We start from the raw sequence: 23,934 nt of genomic DNA, 5'->3' as shown, positions 1-23,934 counted from the left end.
TTATGGCTCCTTATTGCTGTGGTTACAAACAAAAACAGGACTTACTAATATTTATGACTACAGCATTATATTTCTTTTTTTTCTTAACTGGAAATGACCATTGCAATCAATCATTACAAGTCATTTGAAAAAGCAATGTACTAAGGATATAACCTTTGGTTATCTCAAAGAGTTTACTCAAAATTAGACTCAGCATCTTCTTACCCTTCTCACCCATATGTCCACGCCAAGTACAGGAGGATATATGAAAAACCAAGGTACTAAAATCAAGGACTGACCATACAGGTACTAGTCACATTAGCCCAGAGGTGGAAGCAATCCAAATATCTATGAATGGATGAATGAATAAAATGTGGTATACAGATACAATGGAGTATTATTCAGCCTTTCAAAAGAAAGAAATTCTGGCACGTGCTAAATATACCTGGAGGACATTATGCTGACTGAAATAAGCCTATCACAAAATGACAAATACTGTATGATTTCATTTATATGACATAGTGTGATACAATGAAAATTAAATATTTGGTCCTTCTCCCAAAGACTTTTTTTGTTTCAAATCCTTAGAATTTCCAGAGCAGTAGAGTGTCTTTTATATGCTAACAAGATGACTGACTCCAGGCTAGGGGACTCTAGATTGCCACAGGATAAGGGCTGGCAGTCCAAAAAACCACAAGGCAAGGGGCTGGAACTTCTTTGGGGATTGGAGTAAGATGTCTCTCAATATTTTGGAACTTTCAGTTCCATCCAGCTCACCCCACCACCAACCCTCCAGGGAGAGGAGAGGGGCTAAAGGTTCATGTATCCATCACCGGGCCAATGATGTAATCATTCATGCCTATGTGATGAGGCCTTCTTAAAAACTCCAAACGATGGGGTTTAAAGAGTGTCCAGGTTGGTGAACACGTGGAGATGCTGGGAGGCAGGCAGACCTAGAGAGGGCACAGAAGCTCCACACCCCTTCTGCACACCTTGCCCGATCCATCTCTTCCATTTAGCTGTTTCTGAGTTATATCCTTTATAATGAACCAGTAATTATAAGTAAAGCACTTTCCTAAGATCTCTGAGGCATTCGAGCAAATTATGGAACCTGACGGGGAGAGTCAGAGGAATCCCCAATTTGCAGCCTAGTCAGAAGTGTGAGTAACCTGGGGACCCAATACCTATAGAGCTGGCATCAGAAATGGGGGTAGCCTTGTGATACTGAGCCCTTACATTTGTGGTATTAGACGATTACACCAGGTAGTTAGTGTCCGAATTGAACTGAACTGTAGGAACCTAGTTGGTGACCAAAAAGGTGGAGAATTCATTGGTGTGAGGAAAAAAAAACCCATACATTTGTTATAGTAAGTATTGTGGGAAAAAACAGTTCATTGGTATCTAAACTGTGTGTTAAATTCATAGAACCAGAAAGCAGAAGAGTGGTTACCAGTGGCTAGCGGGAGGAGGAAGAGAGGAGTTGTTTAATTAATATCGCATTTGAAAGACGAAAAGGTCCTGGGGATCATTTTCTAAACAATGTCAATATGCTTAACACACAGAAGACTAGTGAACTGTATACTTAGAATTGGTTACGATTATTAATTTCATGTTACATTTTGTACCACAATTTTTTAAAATCTAGAACCAATTAAAGAAGAGAAGAAATTTGTCTATCAAGGTCTCAGTTTTTCTATTTTAGTTTTCTTCCTCAATGAAAACTTACCATTGGTGGGATAACAGCAGCTCGATGCTGAAGCTGTGGTAGATCCAGTGGATTTGGTTTTAATGGGGATGAGACTAGTATAGATCCAGTGGGGTTTAACAGTGAAGGCTTTGAGTCCATAGGAAACATCCTGCAATTGCAATTTGAAAAAAAAGATAAATGAATACATTTTTGAGACCCAAACATATATGATCACTATAATTTCCTCTAAGTTAATATGTACATACACATGCACAACTGGACACACATATACCCGTATAAGATATTTGGACAGTTAAGGAAAAAGGAACCTATAAAGCTGATTTTCCAGATAAAGAAACTGAATATTGTACTCACTTCAGCAGTACACATACTAAAATTAAAATGATACAAAGATTACCATGGCCCCTGCGCAAGAAAAACATGCAAATTTGCAAAGCATTTTATATTAGAAAGAAAAGAAAAAAGAAACCTAATACTGACTTACAGGTTGAAATTTATGTCAATCGTCTATAAGACCAATCTGAACAAAACAATCTGAACAAAGTCCATTTAAAACTGTTCAGTCCTAATTTACCACAAATGTCCTAACATGGGTTAAAAACTAGTTACCTGTTAGAGGATGTTTTATTGGGATCAGAGTATTTTTTTTTTTAATATTTGAATAAGCTGCTGTGATTTTTAAACTGAAAATTTCATCCAAAATTCCAGACTTCTGGCTTCTCATGAAAAATGGAAAGAACCAACAACACGAAATCAGCACTCCCCCACAGCAGCGACCTGCCATGCATCTAGCAGCCGCTGCCCTGCTCACATGAGCACACACTCCTCTGCTCACCATAGTCCCTGCCATCTCACACTCCACCAGCTGATGCTGCCAATACCTACACTCAAGTTTAGGACGCCCAATATATAAACTTCAGGAAATTTTGTACTAGTGTCATGCTTTATGAGCTTGGTCATATTTCCCAATGTTGTCATGGTCACTGGGGGAAGGTGAACATTTAAAAATGTATAAATTGGTAAGAAAATTAGAATCTATTTTAAAAAACAATTCACATACTACATAAAGAAGAAAGATGATATTAAAGCTATAGAAAATTGAAAGTGTTATTTTGGTCATAGGGGAGCAGTGTAGACTTCAAGGTGTCATTCAGAAACCATCATATTTTCCCAAGGAATTTCTGAATTTCAAAACTACTATCATGTTCATCTCTTAGGATGTTTACCATTTAAAATTACTGCCATCCTAATCTTTCCTTCACGTATAGTTACCAAAAACAACAGTGCAAAACACAGATAATCTTTATTTTAGATGAGATGTTTCATAAAGAATGCTTAAAAAGGGACTACACAGCTTGAATCCATTTATGTTTACTGCAGTTAAAGACTGACACCATTAAAATAAAATCTAGATTACTGTGAGGTGAAGGAAAAAGAGTGATAGTCAAATTTTCTGGTAAACCAATAGTTAAGCAGAACACCTATTTTATTTCAACTCATGTTGATGAAAATTCTAGCATCTACTATATAAAACACTCTTTTGAAGAATCAGCACTATAGTGCTATTATTTTTCTAGGATCAAATCTCATTATGGAGTACATAAAAATATATTGGATATGAACTGAAAATAGTGACACCAAGACACACTTTGAAAGCTAAACTTGGAAGAGAATTTAGCTCTCTGTTGAGTAGCTTGTCTCTTTTTTCTTATTAAAAAGAAAAAAAGGAGAGGGGTTTAATTGGGCTCGGATTAAGTGATGTTTCAGTCTGATTCACTTCTAGAATTTGCACCAATTTAACATTCTACTAAAATTGTAAGTGATTCAATTTCTTTTAAGGAAAAGGAAACACCAGGAAATAAAATATACGAAATAAAGTAGTAACTATACCTGTAAAATATATATCTTTTACTGTAATTTTTACAAAAACCATAAAGATATGATGCATTTTTTGTATAATTAATTAACCTTTAATGACTAAAAATACTTGTAAACTGCAGGGCGCAGTGGCTCATGCCTGTAATTCCAGCACTTTGGGAGGCTGAGGTGGGTGGATCACCTGAGGTCAGGAGTTTGAGACCAGCCTGGCCAACATGGCAAAACCCCATCTCTACTAAAAATACAAAAATTAGCCAAGCATGGTGGCATGTGCCTGTAGTCCCAGCTACTTAGGAGGCTGAGGCAATAGAATCACGTGAACTCAAGAGATGGAGGTTGCAGTGAGCCAAGATCGTGCCATTGCACTCCAGCCTGGGGAAGAGCAAGACTCCGTCTCAAAAAAACAAAAACAAAAACCAAAACCAAAAAAAAATTGCAAATTAATCGCATTATACCTGATATTTTAAATTACAAATATGAACAATCTAAAATGTTAATGGATACAAAAAAGTGGTCATCATAATTATCATTAATTTGCATTTAAATTATGCTTTCTAAAAATTTTCAGAACACCAAACATCTCTCTCTTTCCATAGCATTTTCTTCTATCTAGTAAGTAGGGGCTGGTAGGCCTTGTTTTGAGGCTGCACTGCCTTAGTGCAGTGGGAGCTCCTCAATGCCTCTAGCCTCCACCTTCATCTACCACATCCCACTGCTGCCCTCCTCGGGCACAACAGTTATCTGTGGTTTATTCACAACTTTATTAGCTGAAATTCCCTGTTATGCTATCATACAGAACACACGTAACAAGACAGACGTAGAAGAAATGTATAATCTGTTTCATTAAAATGATCATACAATTGTTTGTGGTTATTTAAACAGAATAATATCAGCCCAACATTAAAATCGTACAGACTACCTATAAGGTGCCAATATTTATATAGGAGCCATGTCTGCAGCCAGCACCACCCTGTGATTCAGTCACCAACCAGCAGAGTAAGCATAGGGGAGGACTTATGGAACGAGCCTCACCTCTGCCTCTCTGGCTCTCCATCCACATCCTCATCAGCGCTGCACGTGGCACTGGAATCATTGTCCGACTGGGGCTCGGGCCTTTGGGCATTTATTTGCTGAGCTACCACCAAATCTTCATCTCTGGGTTCCACCTTCTCACTGGCTCTATCCAAGTCTCTTTCTTTGGTATTATCACCTTCAACTTTAGATGCATGGTTTTCTGGCACCCTCACTTCAACATCCACAGAGTCGACTTTGGTAGCAGGTGGGGGATCATGAACAGAACCCCCTTCGGCACTGTGCTCCTGCTGATCTACATCCATCTGCTCTGCTGTCTCAGCACTGATGCTGTCATTCACCTGGGTCTCCACGCTTTCATCTTCAGCTGGTTTTGTACTTGGAACTGCTGAGGAGGGAGATGTACTGGGCGCAGTTTCCGTGGTGGGCTCAAGCTCAACCGCAGGTTCTGTGTTTCCTCGAGAAGTAGCATTTTCAGTACTGTCCTCGCTGGGCTTGACAGCTTCAACTGGTGAAGGAGAAGGAGCACTTTCTGTATCAGAACTATTTTCTGCACCTTAAAGATAATGATACAGCATAAAAATCTGATAATGAACATGTTTCAGGTGGTGATAGAAACCATGCTTGAAAGTAGTTGTTTAGGATGAATTCTACTCCTTTGATGACCTCATTGAAGTACTTACAGCCATCGAGAAGGCTAAAGTTTCCTACAGGGTATAAAAGTGAAAGATCAAATTGTCTTGACCTTCTGAAACTAAGAGCATAAAGGATTTTAATGTCTGAAAATAATTTATATGAAACTGAAAAACAAAGAACGAACAATAAAACTAAACAAAAAAAATTCCTATAAATGATGACATTCTGGTGTATTTCTAGAAGCTCTTCCTGTGAATTTCCTTTTACCCAGCTGAACTGACACTCTGGAACAGCTCCATCTAATAGGCATATAATGTAATAACATCTGTAATTTTACTTTCTCTGATGGCCACATTTAAAAAGTAAGAAGAAATGGGTCAATAATTGAAACAATTTTTTTAATTTTTTTTATTTTTTGGAGATGGGGTTTCGCTCTTGTTACCCAGGCTGGAGTGCAATGGTGCGATCTCGGCTCACTGTAACCTCCGCCTCCCGGGTTCAAGCGATTCTCCTGCCTCAGTCTCCCAAGTAGCTGGATTTACAGGTGTGTGCCACCATGCCCAGCTGATTTTGTAGAATTTATTTAATTAACCCAGTATACGTGAAACATCATTTTAACATGTGATCAACAGTGAAAAACCATAAAAAAATTTATTTTTCCTTTTTTTGGTACTAAGTCTTCAAAATCTGGTGTGTATTTTACATTTTCTGCATATCTAATAATTTTTTTTGGAGACACAGTCTCGCTCTGTCACCCAGGCTGGATTGCAGTGGTGCTATCTTGGCTCACTGCAGCCTTTGCCTCCCAGGTTCTAGCGATTCTTGTGCCTCAGCCTCCTGAGTAGCTGGGATTATAGGTGCCTGGCACCATGCCTGGCTAATTTTTGTATTTTTAGTAGAGATGGGATTTCACCATGTTGCCCAGGCTGGTCTTGAACTCCTGACGTCAGGTGATCTGCCTGCCTCGGCCTCCTAAAGTACTGAGATTACAGGCATAGGCCACAGCACCCAGCCTGCATATCTAAATTTAAACTAGCCAAATTTCAAGTGCTCAATAGCCACAAGTGTCTAGCGGCTACTGCACTGGACAGAAGACTCTAGAATAATATTTCAGAGATTTTTCATTTAATGTTGTAACACAGATGTTTCCCCATATCATTTGTATTGTTCTATGAATAGACTTTCAGTGCTTTTGACATCTTTACCTAGATATATCAAACGCATTACAAATTTAATATGTCCTGTACTAGAGTTGTAATAACCACTCGCAAATCAGATTCTTTTCTAGGGTTTACTATCTAATTAAACAAACCAGAAACCAAGAAGTCATCTTTTAAACCATCTCATTTACCCTATGTCCGGCCTTGACAAGGTTCTACTGATTTTCTCTTTAAAAATTTCTCCTGAATCTATCCAATCCTGTTTGACTTCACAGCTAGCACTTTAATCCAAAACCAACTCTCTTCACTCCACTTCAGACCATTCTCTACAACAAAGACAGAGTTATCTTTTTAAAAGCCAGATTTTACCACAATAACTCACTCTCTCACTGTCTCTCCCATAACTTTTCAATAGACCCCCATTACTGTTAGGATAAAGTTCCAAAATTGCTAGTATGACCTGCAAGGCCTTGCCCAGTGGGGCCTCTCCAGCTTGCACACAGCTCTCTGAATTAAGTCACTCTGGCCTTTATTTAGTTTGTTCAATGCCTCACGCATCTTCTACCACAGAGACTTTGTACATACCATTCACCTTTACTGAAAGGCTCTTTTACCTACTTTTCCTTTGGTGATCAGCTCAAACATCACATGCTTAAAAAGCCTTCTATGGACTGGGCGCAGTGGCTCATGCCTGTAATCCCAGCACTCTGGGAGGCCGAGGTGGAAGGATCACCTGAGGTACGGAGTTCAAGACCATCCTGACCAACAGAGTGAAACCCCATCTCTACTAAAAATACAAAATTAGCCAGGTGTGGAATGCCTGTGCTCCCAGCTACTTGGGAGGCTGAAGTAGGAGAATCGCTTGAATCCAGGAGGTGGAGGTTGCAGTGAGCTGAGATCGTGCCATTGCACTCCAGCCTGGGCAACAAGAGTGAAACTCTGTCCCCCCACCCCCGCCCCCAAAAAAGCCTTCCATGGTTTCCTTAGCAAAGTTATATTTTGCTAATATAGTTCTGATACCACATGTAGTAGTTACAGTTACATCTTACATTTCTTTACTAGAATGATTTCTGGCTATTTCTTCCACTAGGCTATAAACTCCATGAAGACAGAGATCATATATTTTGATTATCACTTAAGTACTAGCCTGGTACACAGTAGACTCAAATACTGGCTGGATTATAAAGTACATGAATGGTTGTGAAAACCTAAATAACCATCTGGGAAAAAAATTAGTTTTTAATTGTATATAACATACAGCAATATAAAAAAACTTCTACAAATTCATTCTTTCAAATATGATGAAGTGTCAACTATGTATGTGCAGGGAGCTATCTGAGGTACTGCGGACATAGTAATTTAAAAAAATGTAAGCAGATGCTCTCATGGAGCCCACATTCTAGCATGCAATAGACAATAAACAGTAAATATGTGATACAAGCTGAGAGTGGTGGCTCACACCTATAATCCCAGCACTTTGGGAAGCTAAGGCAGGAGGACTGCCCGAGACCAGGAGTTCAAGACCAGCTTGGGCCACGTGGTAAGGCCTCATCTCTACAAAAAAAAAAAATTAAAAAATTAGCTAGGCGTGGTGGTGTACACCGGTAATCCCAGCTATCAGGAGGCTGAGGCAAGAGAATCACTTGAGCCCAAGAGGTCAAGGCTTGCAGTGAGCCATGTTCATGCCGCTATACTCCAGCACTGGGTAACAAAGTGAGACCTGTCTCAAAAAATCAAAAAAAGTAATATATCAGGTGGTGATCAGTGCAGTGACTAAATGACAAAACTGAGAAAGAGGTGGGAGGTATTATAAAATAAAGTGATATCTGAACAGAGGACTCAAGGAAACGAGAGAATGAGCCCTGGGCACATGGTGGGGAAGAGCATCCCAGGTAGAGGGATTAGAAAGCACAAAGGCTCCTGAAGTCGGGGTTGGTTTGCCCAGGACCAACAAAGAGAACAGTGTAGTTGGAGCAGAGGGGACCAACAAAAAAGTAGCTGGCAGAAAGTTCACAGAGGTACAAAGGTCAGTTCATGCAGAGCCTCAAAAATCACAGTAAGGCCTTAGGTCTTTATTCTTACTGAGATGGGAAAGTATTACAGAATTTGAACTAGAGAAGAAACATGATTTGATTTACATTTTGTAAGAATCACTCGGGCTGCTGCAGAAGAAAAAACAGAATGGACCTTGTCTCTACACAAAATAAAAAAACTAGTCAAGTGTGGTGCTGCATGCCTATGGTCCCAGATACTTGGGGGGATGAGGTAGGAAAATTGCTTGAGCCTGGGAGTTCAAGGCTGCAGTGAGCCACGATCAAGCCACTGCATTCCAGCCTAGGTGACACAGCGAGACCTCATCTCTAAAAATAAAAAAAAAAAAAGAATGGAACAAAAAGAAGCAAGAGACTAATCAAAAAGCTCTTGCAATGAGGGCTCCTCGGAAGCAGGGTAGGAGCAATGGAGACAAGGATCCAATTCTAAAGAGACTAAAGAAAACCTAATTTATTGATATAGCGAAAGACCAGAGGGAAAAGCAGCTTGTGGTGGTAGAGACACAAGAATTTGCTCTGGCTGTTAACGATAAGATGGCTCTTAGGCATCCAAATGAAAATACTGTAGGTGATCAAATGTATAAGCCTGGAGTTCACATGAGAGTTCAAGTCTCCAAAATAAAACAAAAGACAGACAAGCAAATAACTCAGAACAGTACCTCACATGTAGTAAGGTTTTAATATATGGCAGCCACGGCTGGGCCCAGTGGCTCATGCCTGTAATCCCAGCACTTTGGAAGACCAAGGTGGGCGGATCACCTGAGGTCAGGAGTTCGAGGCCTGGCCAACATAGCCAAACCCCATCTCTACTAACAGTACAAAAATTAGCCAGGCGTGGTGGCAGGCGCCTATAATCCCAGCTACTTGGGAGGCTGAGGCAGGGGAATTGCTTGAACCCAGGAAGCAGAGGTTGCAATGAGCCAAGATCACACCACTGCACTCTAGCCTGGGCAACAAGCGCAAGACTCCATCTCCAAAACAAACAAACAAACAAACAAAAACGGCAGCCATTACCATTATTGAAAGATTCTACCAAAGCACCGAAAAGCTAACAAAAAGCCCAACTTAACCTTCATTTCTGTTTACATGGTGGTAGAAAGCCCCAAATCCAAGGGTAAACTAACAAGGCATTTATCTTCAAACTAGTAGAAGACATGTTAGTGGTTATACAGCAGATGATATCATTTGACATAACCACTTTTCCAATTTTCTTCTTCCAAGCCACAAAACACTAGGAAAGTTTCCAAGGCATACTGTTTCACCAAGCAGCAGCCAAACATGAGTATCTTTTTCCCCCGAAAAATACAAAAAGAAAACCTTAAAGAATGATGTAGAAAAACAGAACAAGAGCAAATCCAAATTTTGGTGAAGTTCTGGTCTGATTTAATTATTCCAATCGTGAAAGATACTCACACAGTCAGATGCGTTTTAGGAAAACAGATATAGGAACCCTCCCTTCAGCAGTTGCCTTCGTTTTTCAATTGGCAAGAGCCTTGCCACACAATGAACAGTGCATCTGTGGTGTCTCATTAAGATTAGGAATAAGTATGAGATCATAGGTCACATGAACTGCATTTATGTTCTCTTCTTGACACTTTCCAAATGAAGCTAAGTCAACAGGAAGACAGAGTCTACAATTCTACTGGGAAATTCATTTCCTCTTAATAGGAAACTCTTCTAGATGATTGAGCAGATGTGATGGTGCCACCCTACACTTGATCAGATGGATACATATATGAACACATATATATTTTTTTGAGACGAAGTCTCATTCTGTCGCCCAGGCTGGAGTGCAGTGACGTGATCTCAGCTCACCGCAAGCTCCGCCTCCCAGGTTCACGCCATTCTCCTGCTTCAGCCTCCCCAGTAGCTGGGACTACAGGCGCCCATCACCACGCCTGACTAACTTCTTTTTCTAGTTTTAGTAGAGACAGGGCTTCACCATGTTAGCCAGGATGGTCTCGATCTCCTGACCTCATGTTCCGCCCTACTCAGCCTCCCAAAGTGCTGGGATTACAGGCTTGAGCCACCGTGCCCAGCCCAGACAGATATATTAATACCAGACTTGGGCTTTGTTATGGACTGCATTGTGCCCCTCCCCACCAAAATTCTTCTGTTGGAGCCCTACCCCGCAATGTAACTGTATTTGAAGGCAAAGCCTTTAAGGAGATGATTAAGGTTAAATGAAGTTATAATGGTGGGCTCTAATCCAGTAGGAGTTGTCTTCATATGAGGAAGAGACACCAGGAGTGCGCACACCCAAAGGAAAGGCCACGTAAGGACAAAGTAAGGAGGCAGTTGGCTATCTGCAAGCCAGGAAGACAGTCCTCATCAGAAAGCAACTGTGCCAGCACCATGACCTTGCACGTACAGCTTCCAGAACCATGACAAAATTAACTTGTTGCTGCAGCCACCTATCTGTGGTATTTTCTTATGGCAGCCCAAGGTTTATTAACCTCCAGGCTTTATTAACATTTATAACCCCAGAGAATACTAGCCATCAGAAACCCATTAAAACCAAGAAACTCCGACAACCTCTCTGGAAGTACCATTAACACACCCAACTACCTTCCCTGTTTACAGCACTCTTACCTTACCCTCGGGTGAGCCTTCTCTAATACTCTCTTTACTCTTGTAAAGATGACCTCATTCTTCACAAACCCTCCCAAAAACAAGTTTAAGGTTAGGAGTTGTTCAAAGCCAAAACCCATTTCAATACAAGTTTAACTTTAAAAGATAACAAGAATAATCTACAGGGAAAAAAAAAACCCAAAATCTAATATTACTAAACCTGGAGGAGGTAGAACTTTTAAAGCTTATACAAAATAAAGACCCTACAAAGAAAAGATATACAACTCTAATTACACAAAGTTTAAACAAAGGTAATTTAAAAGCAAAACAAAAGGGAAATAAGATGGAAAAATTATCTGCATATACAAAACATGAACATGTTTAATACATATGAAGAGCTACTAAAACCATTATAAAAATCCCCACATCAGAAGCAGTCAATTTACAAAAAAAAACAAAAAAACAAAAAACCAGAAACTTTAATCAGAGTGTATATTGAAATAAATTAGGTGTCTTTTTTTTTAACCAAAAAAATCAAGAAGACATTTACCTTTTCATGAACTTGTCATTAGTTTAAATGACAAAGAGACATGATTTCTTAAATTTCCTTAAGTTTCATGTTTTGTTTTTTTTTTTTCCCTACTGGTGCTTCTAGGGTCACTAATTCTTTTTACATAAAAACATTACTATAGTACATATAAATCTTTGTGAAAATATGATAATAAATCAAACTCAAGGCAATAAAAGAGAAATATAACCGACTATACTAATTGAACAAATAAATGTGGCAACAACACAGACACACAGGTACTTTATTGATGTTGGCACTTGATGTCTGAAGCAGGACTGCCATTTCCAAGATCTTCTGGACCATCCTAGGTGCTACATATTAGTTGACTGAATGAAAAAAAAAAATTATGTTCAAGTTTGAAGTCTCCACATCATGAAAATAACCATGAAAACACTGGCACACTGTTTCCTCAATGAAGCAACTCCTACACAGTCAAATGACTAAAAATTATTTATTCTGGGTAGCAGATGTCACAACTAAATTTAAAATTTGGAGATACCTTCGCTGTCTTCTGGATTTTCCTCTTCATTGGAGGCTTCAATATCTTCATCCTCCTGAGCAGAAACAGTGGAAGCGACACTTTCACATTGAGACACGTCTCGCTCTTCACGAGGTTTTCGTGAAGTCTAAAGGAGTAAAGAGTATTATTTGATTTAAATAACTAAAAAGAAAATTTCGTTTCTGAAATAATGTAGAACATTATTTCTTTTTACCACTCCATTTATTTTTCTTTTTTTTTTTTTTTCTTTTTTGAGACAGTCTTGCTGTCACCAGGCTGGAATGCAGTGGCACGATCTCAGTTCACTGCAACCTTCACCTCCTGGGTTCAAGCAATTCTCTGCCTCAGCCTCCCGAGTAGTTGGAATTACACGTGGCCGCCACTAGGCCCAGCTAATTTTCACGTTTTTAGCAGAGACGGGGTTTTTCACCATCTTGGCCAGGCTGGTCTTGATCTCTTGACCTCGTGATCCATCCGCCTCAGCCTCCCAAAGTGCTGGGATTACAGGCATTAGCCACCATGCCCAACCAATACCACTCAATTTATTTTACTATAAAAAAAGTGCAAATTCAGCCAGGCACAGGAGCTCATGTCTATAACCCCAGCACTTTCGGAGACTGAGGTGGGAGGATCACTTGAACCCAGGAGTTTGAGACTAGCCTGGGCAACAAAAGTCAGACACCTGCCCCTACAAAAAACAATTAGCTGTGTGTGCTGGTGCTCTCCTGTAGTTCCAGTTACACAAGAGACTGAGGCAGGGAGATCACCTGAGCCCAAAAGGCTGAAGCTGCAGTGAGCTGTGATCACGCCACTGCACCCCAGGCTGGGTGACAGAGTAAGACTTGCTCAAAAAAAAAAAAAAAAAAAAAAATTTTTTTTAATTCCTTTTTTTAAAAAATAGTATGCTCCCTTCTGCAAAGTATGTTTATACAAAATTGCTCATTCTTCTACTGGGATCGCATATACATAAGAGTACATATGTACGCATTTAACTGTAAGACATTAACTATTTACATTATATTTATAACTTCATGTTACTAAATAGAAAGCTTAATATCTTCTGCGTTTGCAGACCCAGGTTTCTGGAAGTCCCAGCCCTGATGGTCCTCTATCCTGCGCCCCTTACAGAGCCTACGTTTCACCTCACTTCAGCTGTCAGCCTCTCCCAGTGAGACTCCTCAGGAGAGGAAAATACATTACTACCTTGTTAAAAATTACCTGCACGTCTACTCAACATTTTCATGTGGATGATATTTAGGAGCCAACCTAAAGTATTAATTAACTCAAGAGAAACAATCATTTTCTATATTAGAGTCACAGAATTAGCTGCAATTCTCAAGGCTAATATTTCTATGTTCATAGTAGGAATGCAAGAGAATCCCAGAGACACACTGGCTACACTTTCTAAAAAGCTTTCAGAAGATTCTGTAAATTTTCAAGGATTAGATAATAGCTACTTTTAATTTATTTGTTTGTTTTTGAATATGAGGTCTTGCTGTGTTGCCCAGACTGGTCTGGAACGTCTGGCCTAAACAATCCTCCCACTTTGGCCTCCCAAAGTGCTAAGATTACAGGCATGACCTACCATGCCCAGCAGATAAGTTATTATATGGATTTTTCCAGAGCCCAGTGTATGTCCCTCTCTTGCCAATATTAACCCATTCTGTTTGATCCTTTCACTAGTAACTAGGGAAGAGACAACGTTTTACCCTACTACAACATCCCTCTGTTCACATGCAATAATCCACTACGTCACCAAGCATTTTCTTCAATATATGATAGTATTCACTAATTCTTAATGTAAAGTCAAATATACAGAAACACAGGCCAGGCGCAGTGGCTCATGGTCGGACCCAGTGGCTCAGACTTGTAAGCCCAGCACATTGGGAGGCCAAGGCGGGCGGATCACTTGAGGCCACGAGTTCAAGACCAGCCTGGCCAACATGGTGAAACCCTGTCTCTACTAAAAATACAAAAATTAGTCGGGCATGGTGGTGCGTGTCTGTAATCCCAGCTACTCGGGACACTGAGGCAGGAGTATCGCTTGAGCCCAGGAAGCGGAGGTTGCGGTGAGCCGAGATTGCACCACTGCAATCCAGCCTGCGCGACAGAGCAAAACTCCATCCCAAAAAAATAAAAATAAAAATAAAAATAAAAACAAGGTATTCTGCCGGGAAAACTGCCTTTGGGGTCCAACTGCAACTCTTCCCAGAATCTCCAATCAACCAGCCTACCCCATCAGACACTGGACTCGCCAACCCTCCACAATAGCGTGAGCCAATTCCTTAAATCTCAGTCTTTCTATATATATGCATAAACACATCCTGTTAATTTTGTTTCTCAGAAGGACCATGACTAATATAACATACATTTATTTATTTTTATTTTTGAGACGGAGTCTCGCACAGTCACCCAGGCTGGAGTGCAGTGGCATTATCTGGGCTCACTGCAAGCTCCGCCTCCTGGGTTCACACTATTCTCCTGCCTCAGCCTCCCGAGTAGCTGGGACTACAGGTGCCTGCCACCACACCCGGCTAATTTTTTGTACTTTTAGTAGAGACGGAGTTTCACCATGTTAGCCAGGATGGTCTCAATCTCCTGACCTCATGATCTGCCTTCCTCAGCCTCCCAAAGTGCTGGGATTACAGGCGTGAGTCACCACGCCCAGCCAACATTTATATTTTAAATACACATCTGATTCATTCTTTACTTCACTTTGTCTCAAAACATTTTGGATGTTATCTCGTGAAGTCAAGTCTTTATCTTGTCAGTAGACTTTTTCATGTTTTGGTTGCTACAGCATATTTTTAACTCTCACATTCTTATTATTAACCTAAAGACCCCTTTGTATACACCCTTTTAAATCAGTTGATGTTGTATCTTGTATACTCTTAATAAATTCAAATCTTATTAGCTTTACTATCACACTTTAATAATTCTCAAATTTTTTGGTCTAAGGATGCAACATTCTTAAAAAGTATTAAAGGCCGCAAAGAACTTTTCCTTTTTCTTTTCCTTTTTGAGACGCCTCAAAAAAGGCTGGAGTACAGTGGTGCGATCTCAGCTCACTGCAACCTCCGCTTCCCAGGTTCAAGTGATTCTCCTGCCTCGGCCTCCCGAGTAGCTGGGATTAAAGGTGCACACCACCACATCCAGCTAATTTTTGTATTTTTAGTAGAGACAGGGTTTCACCATGTTGGCCAGGATGGTCTTGATCTCTTGACCTCGTGATCCGCCCGCCTCGGCCACCCAACGTGCTGGGATTACAGGTGTGAGCCACTGCACCTGGCCAAAGAACTTTTCTTTATGAGAGAAATATACATAGACAGCCAGATAGACACTTACTATATCAGAAACTAAAACTAAGAAAACTTTAAAATTTTAACTTATTAAAAACAATATAAACTCATAAATTATTTATTTATTTATTTATTTATTTATTTTGAGATGGAGCCTCGCTCTGTCGCCCAGGCTGGAGTACAGTGGTGCAATCTCGGCTCACTGCAAGCTCCACCTCCTGGGTTCATGCCATTCTCCTGCCTTGGCCTCCTGAATGGCTGGGGCTACAGGCGCCCACCCCCACGCCCGGCTAACATTTTTTCCTTTATTTTTAGTAGAGACGAGGTTTCACTGTGTTAGCCAGGATGGTCTCGATCTCCTGACCTTGTGATTCGCCCTCCTCAGCCTCCCAAAGTGCTGGGATTACAGGCGTAAGCCACCACGCGCGACTTATTTTTTTAATGAAACGTAACCATTTTCCAAAACAAAAAATGACTTACAAACAAAGTGGCACAACCTTCCGTTTTTGGAAATCTCTTCCATGTCTGATCTAACAGAGACAGCACAATTCTCAAGGTGCTTCCACATATGATTTAATCTGTGGATTACATTAGGTCATCTAATGTTTTGGTTGAAGTATAAGAAAACAATGTAGCCTCACACAGATATGTAGTTGGAAAAGGGAAGAATATTTTAACAGATTTTTCAGATACTTGTGAATATTATTTTTTGATATTGTACCAAAACTAAGCAAATGTCACTTCTTATTTGTTAGTTACAATATGAAATCTGATACCATATCAAGGAACCCTTTATACCCTGTTAAAATCTATAATCTGGCCAGGCGTGGTGGCTCACGCCTGTAATCCCAGTACTTTGTGAGGCCGAGACAGGCAGATCACTTGAGGCCAGGAGCTGAAGACCAGCCTGACCAACACAGTGAAACCCTGTCTCTACTAAAAATACAAAAATTAGCCAGGTGTAGTGGCGTGCGCCTGTAATCCCAGCTGCTAAGGAGGCTGAGGCAGGAGAACTGCTTGAACCTGGGAGGCGGAGGTTGCAGTAAGCCGAGATCATGCCACTGCACTCCAGCCTGGGCGACAGGGCGAGACTCCATCTTAAAAAAAATAAAAAAGAAAAAAATCTAAAATCTATCTTACATTTGGTATATTAAAAAAAAATTATCAATATTTTATCAATGCATGATCCATTATGCATTAGTTCATTTTCACGCTGCTGATAAAGACATACTTGAGACTGGGAAGTAAAAGACGTTTAATGAACTTACAGTTCCACACGGCTGGGGAGGCCTCACAATCATGGCAAAAGGCAAGGAGGAGCAAGTAACATCTTACATGATGGTGGCAGGCCAAAAAAAGAAGAAAAAAAGGGGGGCTTGTGCAGGGGAACTCCTCTTTATAAAACCAGTAGATCTCATAAGACTTATTCACTATCATAAAAATAGCATGAGAAAGACCTGCCCCATGATTCAGTTATCTCCCACTGGGTCCCTCCCACAACACATGGGAATTGTGGGACCTACAATTCAAGATGAGATCTGGGTGGGGACACAGCCAAACCATATCATTCTGCCGCTGGCCCCTCCCACATCTCGTCTTCACATTTCAAAATCAATCATGCCTTCCAACAGTCCTCCAAAGTCTTAACTAATTTCAGCATAAACCCAAAAATCCATAGCCCAAAATCTCATCTGAGACAAGGAAAGTCCCTTCCCCTATGAGCCTGTGAAAGTAGAAGCAAGCTAGTTACCTCTTAGATACAATGGGGTCACAGGTATTGGGTAAATACAGCTATTCCAAATGGGAGAAATTGGCAAAAACAAAGGGGCTACAGGGCCCATTCAAGTCCAAAATCCAGCAGGGCAGTCAAACCTTAAAGCTCCAAAATGATCTCCTTTGACTCCAAGTCTCACATCCAGGTCATGCTGATGCAAGAGGTGGGTTCCCATGGTCTTGGGCAGCTCTGACCCTGTGGCTTTGCAGGGTAGAGCCTCCTTCCTTGCTGCTTTCACAGGCTGGCGTTGTGTCTGCGGCTTTTCCAGGCGCAGGGCGCAAACTGTAGGTGAATCTACCATTCTGGAGGACAGTGGCCCTCTTCTCACAGCTCCATTAGGCAGTGCCCTAGTAGGGACTCTGATCCTACATTTCCCTTCTGCACTGCCCTGGCAGAGGTCCTCCATGAGAGCCCCACCCCTGCAGCAAACTTCTGCTTGGACATCCAGGCATTTCCATACATCCTCTGAAATCTAGGCAGAGGTCCCCAAACCTCGATTCTTGACTTTGGTGCACCCACAGGCTCAACACCACATGGAAGCTGCAAAGGCTTGAGGCTTGCATCCTCTGAAGCCACGGCCCAAGCTGTACCTTGGCCCCTTTCAGCCATGGCTAGAGCTGCTGGGGTGCAGAGCACCAAGTCCCCATGCTGCAAACAGCAGGGGTTCCTGGGTCCAGGGCACAAAATCATTTTTTCCTCCTTAGCCTCCAGGCCTGTGAAGCGAGGGGCTGCCATAAAGACCTCTGACATCCTCTGAAGAAATTTTCCCCATTGTCTTAGAAATTAACATTCAGCTCCTCATTACTTATGCAAATTTCTGCAGCAGACTTGAATTCCTCCTCAGAAAATGGGATTTTCTTTTCTATCACGTTGTTAGGCTGCAAATTTTCCAAACTTTTATGCTCTGCTTCCCTCATAAAACTGAATGCCTTAAACAGCACCCAAGTCACCTCTAGAATGCTTTGCTGCTTAGAAATGTCTTCCACCAGATACTCTAAATCATCTCTCACAAGTTCAAAGATCTGCAAATCTCTAGGGCAGGGGCAAAATGCTGCCAGTCTCTGCTAAAACATAAGAAGAGTCACCTTTGCTCCAATTCCCAACAAGTTCCTCATTTCCATCTGAGGTGATATCACCTTGGCCTGGACCTTATTTTCATGTCACTATCAGTATTTTTGTCAAAGCCATTCAACAAGTCTCTAGGAAATTCCAAACATTTCCAAATTTTCCTGTCTTCTTCTGAGCCCTCCAAACTGTTCCAACCTCTGCCTGTTACCCAGTTTCAAAGTTGCTTGTACATTTTCAGGTATCTTTTCAGCAATGCCCTACTCTACTGGTACCAATTTATTGTATTAGTCCATTTTTACGCTGCTTATAAAGACATATCCAAGACTTGGAAGAAAAAGAGGCTTAAAGGGCTGACAGTTCCACATGACTGGGAAGGCCTCACAATCATGGCAGAAAGCAAGGAGGAGCAAGTAACATCTCACATGGATAGGGCAGGCAAAAAAAGAGCTTGTGCGGGGAAATTCCTCTTTATAAAACCATCAGATCTCCTGCGACTTATTCACTATCACGAGAACAGCATGAGAAAAAAACCCGCCCCATGACTCAGTTATCTCTCACTGAGTCCCTCCCACAACACACAGTAATTGTGAGAGTTATAATTAATGATGAGATTTGGGTGGCAACACAGTCAAACCAAATCACATTATGACATCATGAAATGGCCATTTGGAAAGTACTGAGTTAAAGCAAGTTTTTGTAATTTGGATACATTTCATCACACAATAACAACTATCACATTTGCTATTATTACCACTGATCTCATCAGAAAATCTGTAATGAGAAGGTGTGAAGCTCATGGTTAGAGAAACTTATTTCCAAAATTCTCATTTTTTGCTTGAAAACTCCAAATTTTAAAGTGGCGACAAATACTATGTTATTTTTATTTGCAAGACAGCCTCATTCATTAATTTTCAAGAAAATGTCTCCCAAAATCTCAGTCTGAAAACATAGTTTGTCTGTCATTCTTTCAATCTAAAATGACATTCCATGAAAAAGGGGAGACTAGTGCAACTTAGAACTCAAACAATTGCCAAAGTGCTTTTCCTTGAGAGAACCATCACATTCTGGTATAGAGCAGAAGAACTTTATGTTTACTTCCCATTACATGACACGAAGTATAAAAAGACGTAGTCAAGGGGCAAGATTTAATAAAACTAACTTTCACTGCGTCATCAAGGACATTCTTTTTTTTTTTTTTTTTGAGACGGAGTCTCACGCTGTTGCCCAGGCTGGAGTGCAGTGGCGCGATCTCGGCTCACTGCAAGCTCCGCCTCCCGGGTTCCCGCCATTCTCCTGCCTCAGCCTCCTGAGTAGCTGGGACTACAGGCGCCCGCCACCGCGCCTGGCTAATTTTTTGTATTTTTAGTAGAGACGGGGTTTCACTGTGGTCTCGATCTCCTGACCTTGTGATCCGCCCGCCTCGGCCTCCCAAAGTGCTGGGATTACAGGCTTGAGCCACCGCGCCCGGCCCAAGGACATTCTTAAGTGACATTTTAAGAAAAAACTGCAAATGCTCAGAGATGAAAAATACATTGAGTATTAGCATCGTTTGGTTCCCTGCCAAGATTTATGCTAAGGCATCAGCAATTTTATCTACCACTGCTTTGACACCATAAATGCAAACATCATATACTGAAAAAAAGTAAATAACATTTGACTGATATTTTTATGAAAATAGCCGTGACCTCATGGAATCATCAAAAAAGCTCTATGGTCTTTGACAACCACTACACTGGAACTTTCTTATTAAGGAATTTCCAATAATGTTATACTCCCTGGTTTTTAATATTTATACCATGGAATCTTCTCTCTGAAAAAATGTCTAATATACCAAATCAATTCACTCGATATTATCAACAGACCTCCAACTAAAGTTTTCAATTCAACCTCCAAAAAGTTTATATTTTTCAAATCCGGCCTACAGTAATTCAAGAGTATTTAATTCCCTTTACAACAAACAGAAACTTCCAAGGAGGAAAGATAAGTTGGGGCAGGTCACGATGGGCCTTGTTTCGACTGTTAGGAATACAAATAGAAACTTTACTCCTTGAGCAATAAATAGAGAAACAGCTAGCCTGTACTAAAAATTCAGCATACCTTTTACATGTAAGTGCAGTAAATAAAAATGTAAGATACAAAAAGGTTTCTCTTATAACCAATCTCTGAAGCTCAGGAAAAAACATCAAGGCCAGACGCAGTGGCTCACACCTGTAATCCCAGCACTTTAGGAGGCTGAGGCAGGTGGATCACCTGAGGTCTGGAGTTCAAGACCAGCCTGGCCAACATGGTGAAACACTGTCTCTACTAAAACTACAAAAATTAGCCAGGCATGGTGGTGGGTGCCTGCAGTCCCAGCTACTCGGGAGGCTGAGGCAGGAAATTGCTTGAACCCAGGAGGAAGAGTTTACAGTGAGCCAAGATTGCACTGCTGTACTCTAGCCTAGGTGACAGAGTGAGACTCCATCTCAAACAACAACAACAACACTCTAAGTAAAAAACAATAAGTAAAAGATTCACCACCCCTGATATACTCACTTTCTGTTTATGCTGCTGTAAGAGGTTGTCAAGATTGTGTCGCCTTTTATAGTTAAAATAGAAGTTTTTACATTGAGCTTCACTTTTTGTTCCCACCATTTTAGCAATTGCTGCCCAGTTACGACCATGTTCTACCAGACCTGCATTTTAAAAACAGACCAAATGTTAATTGAACAGTCACCTGATCAAGCAAACAAGAGAAATAATAAATTAACTTAATCATTGTATTCACAACCATTGACACTAGAAGTGTGCTTTCAAATACTTACATATACTTTGATACTTATAAAAATACTTATTGAAACAAAACTCATTTACAGTTCTATATTTTTCCCCCTCAAATTTAAAATATGCTCATTAATAGAAGGGCTAAACCTTGTCCTTCCCATGTATCTCCCACAGGGCTAGGACAACATTAGACACATTAGTAATAGCTCAAATACTTGCACACTAAATGATTAGGTACATCTAGATCTCTGGACACAATATATCAAGCCAATAAGGTAATCATATATAAATGAACACAATTTAAAGATATATATATGACTCCACTTATAATCCATATTTGTCCTCAGTCAATTCACAATCAAGCAATGCCATCAGAAAAATACTAGCCAATTAAAAACAATCCTATGGTAATACAATGCATTACAGAAACCAATGCAATTTAACACTTCTCTAATCTATACATACATACACATATATATATGCACACACATAAACACACACATATGTGCAAAGAATATGTATCTATGCATTTGTATACATATATACGGGAAGATACAAAAAAAATCTGAAATGTGTCACTCAAATGTCAAGCTATTTACAATAATTTATCTTTACAACTACAAGGTAAATATTTAACCACCAAAAAATTAGCTAATCTTTCTCAATATTACCAATTATTTATCCTATTAGAAATTTTAGTTCAATTTCAAATTATAGTACATTAACAAGCAACAACAGAAAAGCACAAGGTCCATAAAGTGCCAGAGTAAGAGGAAGGCCACAAAGCTATGAAAGTGGCAGAGACAGGACTCAAACCTGTGTTGGCCTGATTACAAACTTCATGCTCTTTCCTCTGAATCACAGAGCAATTTGCTAGTGGTTTATAATTAAATGACTTACCAAATGCAAACTGACAAAAGTATTTACCATCCTATAAATATAACTTTTAATTAACAGAAACATAAGACTTTATATCAACATTCATTCCAAAACAATTTCAATAGCATATAGTCATAATTACTCTAAAAAAGTGAAAATGACCTACTTGTTCTTTAATTAAATGACATTCAAAATAAAACTGTAGAGAGAATCTTAAATCGTTCAAAACTGGGCATCTTAAACAAGGCACACTGGGGGTACTTTACTGGGTACTATACTACCAAAAAAGAACTCTTAAAGTCACTTCTGACTCCTGTTTGCCTTTTAAAAAAATTAGTTCCATCTCACTCATTACTAATAACCCTAAAAAACAAAACAAAAACCTCAGAAACCAGAACTACTACAATTTACCTTTTTTAGCAACTTCCATTTCTTCTTCTGTCCATCGAGAGGTCTCCACAGGCTCTGTAGAAACTAAAATAAAGAGAGAACCCAATCAGGCAGAGAAAAACAAAGTTAAATCCTTCATTCAAACCAATCATATAATTATATAATCTGTTTATCTGACATAAAAGACTATGTAAAAGTATTTGGTGAAAGAAACTGCAGAAATAGGATAGGATAGTATCAACCTCTCCTCCACCAAACTAAAAGAAACAAGTCAACACTTCAATATTACGATCTTTTTCAATGTTCTTAAAAGTTCTCTCCATGTCTACATTTTTTAAACGTTTTTAGCTTTTTTTTTTTTTGGAGAAGTTCCACCTCACCCAGTAGCTTCCCACTTAGTGATCTCCACCTCTCCTCTCCTGCAGTGTCAAAGGAAGAAGCAACCCTCCTCCTTCCTGTGCAAGCACAATTCCCTCTCCTCTCCTCTAAGCCTCCATCTTGTCCTAACTCCTGAAGACCCCTCAGTTCATCCCCGAGTGTCTGACATCCAGTGGGTAAAGATGGATCATAAACTGAATATGTTCTCTTTTGCTTCAGAAAAAAACAAAACAAAAAAAAACTCCTGAGAACATCAGGCCTGAGATGAGCTCCTGTCACATTCCTTTTCCCAATTTATAAGTACCACTATTCACCCAGTCACTTAAAGTACTAATAGCCTCCTTAGACTGATGACTAACTTTTGAATCCTGCCTCCCATTTACCACTCACATCCAATGACATACATCAACTCTGAATCCATCCCCTCCTTGCTTGGGCCACTGCATATATGCCGGGCCCTCTGCCTCCAGCCTTTATTTTGTCTAACCTGACCTCCACAATTGCTACCAGTTATCTTTCTAAGACACAAATCTAATCACAGCATTCCTCTATTTAAAAACCTGTGCAAGTTCCCCACTTCATAATCAAAGCAAAATACATCTCAAACAAGGCCCATCGTGACCTGCCCCAGCCTATCTTTCCTCCTCCTATCTAGTTAGTGCCCCTATCTCATTCTTGCCATTCCCTAAACTGCATTTTCTTTCATACTTCATGTTACAGTAACATTGGTACCTCTGAATCATTAACAGTGGTACTCTATCATTAATCTAGCCTTTTTATAAACTAATAAGACAATACTTAGAGAGAGAAAGATGCTTGAACTATTAGATCCAGTATTCCCTTGCGTAGGAATTTATTCCATGAAAAATAATTTAACGTAAACAAAATACTATGTGAATAAAGATTTTTTTTATTATAGTGCTATATACATTTTAAAAGCAGGGAAGAGGACAGACAACCTAATCATTCAGAAATAAGAGAATGGTTAAAGAAGTCATGCCTGAATATTACACAGCCATTAAAAAATAAAAATGGAAATTACTTAGAAATTAGAAATTATGATATATACCAAGTTAAGATATCGGAAGACACAGTAACATGCTGACTAGCTAACAACGAAATAAAAAAGAAAAACAGCTGTATTGGAGTGGCAAGACTGCGGGTGATGCTCTTTTTCAAAAAACTTTGATATTGAAGTTAAAAAAATTTAAAGATCACACTTCAGGATTATTTCTAGGTTGTCAATATTAAAAGTCCCTCCAACCCTATCCTAGCGGTGAAACAGAATCCCAAACAAA

The 23,934-nt window shown here is 40.0% G+C and overlaps 1 protein-coding gene and 1 non-coding gene across 14 annotated transcripts in view; one reads left to right on the top strand and one right to left on the bottom strand.

Moving 5' to 3' along the window:
* Positions 1-23,934, bottom strand: part of LOC105491091 (nuclear receptor corepressor 1) — a 187,895-nt gene that overhangs the window by 66,553 nt on the left and 97,408 nt on the right. For 11 of the 13 annotated variants that reach the window (XM_011757246.3, XM_011757250.3, XM_011757258.3 and 8 more), the window contains 5 exons: positions 22,280-22,342; positions 20,762-20,901; positions 12,086-12,212; positions 4,598-5,153; positions 1,706-1,835 (listed from right to left, as the gene is read on the bottom strand). In XM_011757246.3, coding sequence (XP_011755548.1) covers positions 1,706-1,835; positions 4,598-5,153; positions 12,086-12,212; positions 20,762-20,901; positions 22,280-22,342 — 1,016 coding nt within the window. The remainder of the gene's footprint in view (positions 1-1,705; positions 1,836-4,597; positions 5,154-12,085; positions 12,213-20,761; positions 20,902-22,279; positions 22,343-23,934) is intronic. The other 2 variants (XM_011757257.3, XM_011757254.3) reach the window with 1 other exon arrangement.
* Positions 2,034-2,137, top strand: LOC112428254 (U6 spliceosomal RNA). Its single transcript, XR_003020241.1, has one exon. It is a non-coding gene; the product is annotated as a U6 spliceosomal RNA (small nuclear RNA).

This window comes from Macaca nemestrina, chromosome 17, assembly GCF_043159975.1.
Source record: "Macaca nemestrina isolate mMacNem1 chromosome 17, mMacNem.hap1, whole genome shotgun sequence".
In the NCBI taxonomy this organism is placed as follows: Eukaryota; Metazoa; Chordata; class Mammalia; order Primates; family Cercopithecidae; genus Macaca; species Macaca nemestrina.
This window is presented reverse-complemented; position numbering and strand designations above follow the sequence as displayed.